This window comes from Triticum dicoccoides, chromosome 6A (assembly GCF_002162155.2).
Source record: "Triticum dicoccoides isolate Atlit2015 ecotype Zavitan chromosome 6A, WEW_v2.0, whole genome shotgun sequence".
Lineage (NCBI taxonomy): Eukaryota > Viridiplantae > Streptophyta > Magnoliopsida > Poales > Poaceae > Triticum > Triticum dicoccoides.
In genome coordinates this window covers 43937776-43945646 of record NC_041390.1, presented here as the reverse complement: position 1 = coordinate 43945646, position 7871 = coordinate 43937776, and the positions used below count along the sequence as shown (strand labels likewise).

The window sequence follows — 7871 nt, the reverse complement described above, 5'->3', positions numbered from 1 at the left end:
CTTCAAAATGATATATACATGTGTATATGTGTATATGTGTATGTATTGTATGCATGCATATAAAAATAAATATACATGTATGAGAGATTGCACATATAATCACTAGCCGTTGCATGCAAATATGTGTGAGAGTGCTATTCTGCGGTCACCTATAAACGCTTTGAACACTATAGTAGAGCAGTCTGTACCAACGTACAAGAGAGAGAAAATTCTGACTTTGCGGTAGCACTTGACGGGGGCAGCCCATGCTCCAGTTTGATGGTAATTAACGAGAACACACACATGCACTTGTGCACGTTACGGGGGCTGCTGCGGCCCGCTGCTTGCAAATCGACTGAGCAAAAATTATGGTCAGTCAACTGACCCAAAAATTTAAAACAGTCACCTTGCACGTAGTCACTCCCTTATATAATCTAACAAACTGAGGCACCCAGCCAAACCCACAAAAATACACCAATTGAAGTTCCATATCAATTCAGCTAGCTCAAACCATCAATTGTTTTTAATTTTTTTTGCGGGTGAGCTCAAACCATCAATTAACTTGATGCTACATCACAATGATACAAATAATTCAGCAGATACCTTTCAACTTGGAAAGAAAGATTCCTTCTAGAAAACCATGGGTACTCGACCTTGACGAGTCTAGCATGGCGATGAAACGACGCTCTCCACCTTGGGCACCTCGACCGGGAACCGGTGGATCTCCTCAATCCACGGGTTGCTGCCGGCTTCCTTTGACGGGTGAATGTCCTTGAGCGCGCGCCACACCGCACTGTTACACTTGAACCCAGACCCGAAGGCGATCTGCCACGCACGGTGCCCGCACCGAACGCGTCCCTGGGCCTCCGTGTACGCAAGCTCATACCAGAGCGAGCTGCTGGACGTGTTCCCCCACCGGTTCAACGTCATCCTTGAAGGCTCCATGTGCCATTCACTGAGCTCCAGGCTCTTCTCGATGGTGTCCAACACCGCCCTGCCGCCGGCATGGATGCAAAAGTGCTCGAACGCCATCTTGAAGTCCGGAATGTAGGGCTTCATCTTGAGGCCAAAGATCTTCTTGCCGATGAGAGAGGAGAGGAAAAGGATCTGCTCCGACATGGGGAGAACAAGGGGGCCGAGCGTGGTGATGTTGGTCTTGAGGGCCTCACCGGCGACGGCCATGAGGTCCTTGGAGAGCGCGACACCGACCCGGCCAGCCTTGTCCTCCTCCTGGAACACGCAGCGGTAGGCGCGGTCGTCGGCACCGTGGTGCGTCCGCACGGTGTGCATGAGCTGGTACTTAGAGCGGCGCTTGTCGGTGGCGCGGTTACTGAGGAGGATCGCCGCGCCGCCCATGCGGAAGAGGCAGTTGGACATGAGCATGGAGCGGTCGTTGCCCCAGTACCAATTCAGCGTGATGTTCTCCATGCTCACCACCAGCGCGTACGAGTTCCGGTGGACCTGCATGCATCCATTATAACATGGCAACTCCAATCAGAAGCAAATTAATCGGTTCAACCAAATAAACATATGCCTACTACGAAATTGCATAGGAGCACTCGACGAAGCTTCCCACAAAAATTTCCTCTACTCATTTGCATCGGGATCCTAACCACTATATTAGTTAGGATGTATTTTATGATTCAACAATCGTGTATATCCCTTCCGTATAAATATCAACAGTTGTCCTGACTTGACCAGTGGCAGAGGAGAAGACCCCATTGTCTCCAATAGCCACCTTCGAACAACTCATCAAATATTAAATGCAACCCGTTGTTACTATAGCCTTGGCCAAATCTTGCTAGTATTGGACATCTAATATTTTAGTTGGACAAAATGTGAGGTTGGGAAGATTGATTATGTGTTTAACTGTTCTCTTAAGGTTGTGTTTCTGTCGCATAATTTAGTATGATAGTGTTTAAGAGCATCTCCAACCGCCGCACAAAAATTTGGCGCCCAATAAAAGTTATAGTGCGCCACTTTAGCACTTTTAGTGCGCCGGGACCAATATCGCTTTTGCAGACGCCCAAAAACGCGTGCACAAAAAGCACACGGTGCAAATTGTGAAGCGCGCGCAATCCGGAGCCCAAAATATGCTGCGCACAATAGCGTTTTTCAGCGCGCGTCTAAAAACTTTTAGTGCTACAACATCTGTTAGAGCTGTGCGGCGTCCAAAAAACAAAACTTTAGTGCACGAAGCTTTTTTTGGGCGCTTGTTGGAGATGCTCTAATGATGGAGATATGGTAATTGTATTATCAACCATCTGACCCTAATCATGTAATCAAATTATTATACGTATGCTTACTGAGACGTCGACGAATAATTGGCCCTACTGGCTACTGGCATCAACACGAGATTTATTGGACGAGCTATTCCTGTCAGCTAAGCTGCCCTCATCAATGTTACTATTAGGACAAGTAGTGGTGATCAGCTAGCTCGTCGATGGATCGATCGATCCCTGGACACGTCAACGGTCTACCTATAGCCTTAATTTAGGTGGTTAAACCACTCAAAGATGGGAAACACTGGCTGCCTGGACCATTTCGGCATGCAGGACAAGCGAATGAAACAGAAACACTCGCTCCCGAGCTGGTGCACCAACGGTACAGGTTTCGATCAGTGCACGTAGGAACGCTACTGGAGCGGTGGTTGAGTGTTAGTTAATGGGATGTTATCATCTTAACAACAACGCCCAAAGCACGCAAGGTGCGCACGCCCACCAAGATGAAAAGATTAGCTCCTCAGGTGTGTAGTCAACAAATTAATCAAGGATACAGATCTATGTTCAGCAAGATTAAGATTCTGATTGTCACTGACTAGTCATAATTGGAGTAACTTAACTAGTAATATCACACATTTCAATATAAGATTGCTTATGTGGCAGCTAATTAATGAGGAAAGAGGAGTTTGTGGTTATTTAGCTAGTTACTGTAACATCACACATTTCAAGACATAATGAGTCTATAGCCTAATAAATGAACTCTTCCATGCTACCACTAATATGTTACTACCCACTATGGAGGTAGTAACATAGAATAGTAATATCGGCAAGTTACTACTCTATGTTACTCCCCACTTTGAGCAGTCTAAGGGACATAGTTGTGGTGTCATAGATGACTTTATTTATTAGCTTTTAAAACTTGTGTTCTTTTTAAAAGCGCTATGTTACAGTAACATATTATATTATATTATGTTACTCTAAATACATCTCTCCTCACTAAATATATGCCACATAAGTAATATTTTTAAAATTCACTACTCTCTCCTTCCACTTATATAGGTTCCAATACGTTTATCGAGGTTACCTTTATTATGGGTTAGCACAATGATATATGACATGCATGTTATACAAAGCATACCATTAAATTCATATGTGGAAGAAGTTTCTAATGATATAATTTTTGTATCATACATCTCATATACTAATAATTTTATTATTGGTCAAAGGCTACCTCGAAAGACATATTAGGCCCTGTATTTATTAAAGGTGGGAGTTTGTTAGACTAGCCATAATGGGAGTAACTTAGCTAGTAACATCACACATTTTAATACAAAATTGCTTATGTGGCAGCTAATTAATGATGAAAAAGGGATTTGTGATAATTTAGATAGTTACTGTAACATCACACATTTCAAGGCATCATGAGTCTATAGCCTAATAAATAAACTCTTTCATGATACCACTCACATGTTAGTACCCATTGTGGATATAGTAATATAGACTAGTAACATCGGCACATTACTACTCTATATTACTCCCCATTGTGAACAGTCTTACTAGTAGTTAAGCTACACACTATGACTAGCCTAACAACCAACTATTAATGTTTCAGGATAATACTACACGTATAGCAGCAGCAGCGAATGTTGACGATGACAACATGGGTATATAGGACATAAAAAGTATAAAAAGTCAAACCAAGTCAAAGTTTGCTTTCCCTTCTCAACCACCCATTGGGTTCGATCAAAGCCGTCCATCTACCCAACCATCAGCTGACGTGCGAGCACACCTGCGGTCGCTCAACCTCCCTAACCCACCGCGAAATTAACACCGGGCTACGTACTCGTATATAAAAATTACCTGGAGCAGCTGCTTGGCCAGGTCGATGGAGATGAGCCCGGCGCTGCATCCCATGCCCCCGAGGTTGTAGCTGGCGACGTTACCGCGGAGCTTATAGTGGTTGACGACCATGGCGGAGAGCGACGGCGTCGGGTTGAAGAGGCTGCAGTTGACGACCACGACGCCGATGTCCCTGGCCGGCACCCCTGTCTTGGCGAGCAGGCTGTCGATGGCGCCGAACATAACAGCCTCCGCCTCCCGCCGCGCCTCCGCCATGCACGGGTTAGGGGGCGAGTTGAGCACCGCCGCCGGGAAGTAGGTCCCCTGCCCGAGCCCCGACCGCTCCAGGATCTTCCGCTGGAACGCCAGGTTGTCGTCGGTGAACGCCCCGGCCTTGCTGGACTGCCTCATGAAGGTCTCCCGGGTGACCACGTGGTCGGGCCCGGGCTTGTAGCACGCGAAGTCCAGCAGGTACACCGCGCGCGGCCGCCGCGCGAGGTAGGCCGTCGCGAGTGCCGTGGCGACGCACACGAGGGAGACAGCGAGCTGGAGGTTGGCGAGGAGGTGGGCGCGCGCTGCCGCCAGGTCGGACGGGGTGAGACGGGACGCGCGGAGCGCCAACGCCGCGGCGAACGGGGCCAGCAGTACGTAGACCGCGTTGGACACCACCATGTGGTAGCCAAGCTTGAGGTATCCCTGACGCTTGCCATCGCCGCCGCCGGCCGTGGTTTCTTGGGCGGCGGCGCTCATGGTGGCGTAGCACCGTGGGCCGGCTAGCTTGCGTGCGTGCGTGCGTGGTGGCTGGGTTGGTCGGGGTTGGGAAGTGTTTGTCCGGGATGAATGGGAGGTGGGATCGGATCGGAAGCCATATATAGGGGCTGCGGTAAGCGGGAGGTGGGTGCAACCACCGGAGCTACCATTAAGACGGAGGTGGAGCGCAGGCAGGCAGCAGGGGGAGGGAGAAGGAAGCGCGGGCGGGGATCGGTTTCGTGTTATTAATGTGAGACGCGCGCGCGGAAGGCAAGTTGGGCGCCTCAGGACGGCGGTCGCGTCGTGCTCGTGCACGTCGGCCGGGCTTGTGTAAATATGGTTGGGATTTTTTAGGAGAAATAAATGTGGTTGGGTTGGCGTTGGGGTACAGACCGAGACGCGATCGGACGCGTACTGCTTTCCGTCCGGAAATACTCATCATAAAAATGGATAAAATAAATGCATCTACAACTAAAATAAGTCTAGATACAATCATTCTTAGAAAGTATTTTCGTACGGAGAGAATACGTAGTACTACGAAGCGCGTGAGTTCCTTTTGATGGGCGCGAGCCTCTTTTCTTCATTATTATGATGACACGATGTGCTCCCTGCATCGTTGACCTAGGATCTGAGCTCATCGATGCTACTTTTGATCGCATACTAGTGGTTGGTGTTGGGTAGGCCCCTTTCACTTTCTTACCTATATTGTAGTGTTATTGAATCAAAATCAGAGCAATGCGAATGCAACACATTCAGAGAATGGACTGAAAGGACTAGGTAAGGCTGGTCATAGTGGGGAGTAACTTAGACTAGTAACATACATATGTTACTAGTCTATGTTACTACCTTCATAGTGGGTAGTGTCATAGGTGTGATAACATAGTTGCCTTCATTTATTACTTTGTAGACTCATTATGCATTGGAAACCGCTATGTGATGGTAACATATTATGTTACTCTATTTGCCTCTCTCCTCATTAACTACTTGCCACATCACCATTTTTGCTTATGTGGCATCTATGTTACTACCTATGTTACTCCCACTATGACCAGCCTAATGCCAGGTAAAGGAACGGCCCTTTCGTTTTCCTTCTTTGATCGGGATAACACATACATGCAATTCTTGATGGGAAATTTTACGGTGCATTATAATACACCAGAGCACATGTATTATATGGGTGATTTAACGGATGAGAATAATTAGGCCTTTTTGAGCCCAAGGGTATTTTCGACCTTTTTTACCTTTAATCGGCCCAATTAGGTCCAGGGGTATTCTCGTCCTAAATTTTTCGATTAAATTAATTGCATTAATAAAGCACTTCATTATAGAGGTCCCATCATCGTGCGTACTCTTTTGAATTTCGGTTCGGGCGGTTCGTCCTCTCTCCTCCTCTCGAGCCCTAACCTTGGGCCCCCTCAATCGCCTCCGGCGCCCTCGATCGCCGCTGATCGCACCCGCCGTGTCTACCCCTCCTACTCCTACTCCTTCCCTCCCCCTCCATCGCAAGTCACCCCACTCGGGTCGCGGCGCCAGATCTTCCGACGAGCCGCTAATCCACTCCTTCCCCGAGCGGACGCCACCTTCCCCGACCTGAGAGGCCACATCATCCTCATCGACGTGCATCAACTTTTTCACGCCGAATCTTCGCTATAAGTGCCTAGCCATCTCAAATATTTTCTGGTCCCTTCTGCATATAGAACCGACAGGGGCCGGATTTGATTTGGGTTTAGGATATGTCATGTGAGGTTTAGGGTTTATCATTTCAGAAAGTTGTGACGAGATTTCGGTCGGATTTGGTTAGGGTTTATGATATGTCATCTGAGGATTAGGGTTTATGTTTTCAAAAAGTTGTGATGAGATTATGACTGAAAGGAAGTGTAAGTCGGATGTAGCTAGGACATATTGAAGGACTTAGTTAGGATTATGTGGCATGAGAAAGTTGTCAGCAGATTTGGATTCAAAGAAAGTTATTTTGGATTTAGTTAGGAGATACTTTTGAATTGAGTTTCGAGATATTTTGGATTTAGTTAGGAGATAATTATTTTGTATGGAGTTTGGACTTATTTTGGATTTAGTTAGGAGATAATTTGGATTTAGTTAGGACATACTTTTGGATTTTGTTAGGAGTTAATTCGGATTTATTTAGGAGATAATTTTGGATGGAGTTTGGAGATAATTGATCTATCAGGGTGGATCTATCAAGGCATTTGAAGGACTCTTGGACTTTGGATTTAGTTAGGAGATCATCAGTTAGAGCTAGTACAATCAATTACAAATTTCTGGATTTAGTCAGGGCATATTTACTTACAGCTTTTGAAGGACTGAGTTAGGTACATGAATCCGGTATGAAAAATTAAATCAATTATTTAAGCAGAGTAGTGCATAATTTCGGTAACGTATGCTATCCATCCGTAACATTGACTATCTGTTTTCGCTGGCAGCATAACGACATGGATGATAAAGGCAACGATGGCAAAAACTTGGGTGATACAAGCAAGGATGACAAGGACATGGGTCATAGAGGCAACGAAGGCAAATGAATGGATGATAAGGACAATGATTTCGTAGCCATGGACCCCAAAGGAATGGATGGTATGTGCATTGATGATAAGGATAATGAGGATGCAGGCAACGATGGCATAGACATGGATGATGTACACATGCAAGGTAAAGGAATTGATAATAAAGGCATGGCTGGTTCAGACCTGAATGAGTGTATGGAATACTTAGAGATTGTGAAGAAGACGTTCAGGACTGAGCAAGAAGCCAACATGTTCTACGTAGGCTATGCGAGAAAAAAAGGATTTGGTGTTAGAAAGGATGATCTGAAGTACAGGGCTCCGTGTCCGAAACAAAATGCATACAAAAGGACATACAAGTGCTGCAAACAAGGATGGCGGGCCCTTAAGCACTTTAACAGAGCTGAAAGAAAAAGAACACCGAGAGGTCTTTCTCGGTGTGGGTGTCCCGCTCTTTCTCAGGTTGAGCTACAAGATAGCAGTGGCCTCTGGTTCGTCAAGAATTTTGTGGACAAGCATAACCATCTGTTTGTCCCTGCTGACCTGACTCCGTACTTATCGG

General features: G+C 46.4%; 1 protein-coding gene across 1 annotated transcript; it reads right to left on the bottom strand.

The window, feature by feature from the left end:
- Positions 1 to 407: 407 nt before the first annotated feature.
- On the bottom strand, positions 408 to 4977 carry LOC119314579 (3-ketoacyl-CoA synthase 20-like). The gene is made up of 2 exons (XM_037589309.1): positions 4062 to 4977; positions 408 to 1440 (listed from the first exon to the last, which is right to left on the bottom strand). Exons 1-2 carry the CDS (start codon positions 4788 to 4790, stop codon positions 643 to 645), a joined length of 1527 nt encoding a protein of 508 aa, XP_037445206.1. The 5' UTR covers positions 4791 to 4977; the 3' UTR covers positions 408 to 642.
- Positions 4978 to 7871: the final 2894 nt, after the last annotated feature.

Coding starts and splice junctions, on each gene's coding strand:
- LOC119314579 (XM_037589309.1), bottom strand. CDS start 4,790: ATGAGCGCCGCCGCCCAAGAAACCACGGCCGGCGGCGGCGATGGCAAG. Junction 1,441..4,061: donor TGGCCAAGCAGCTGCTCCAG/GTAATTTTTATA, acceptor GGATGCATGCAG/GTCCACCGGAACTCGTACGC.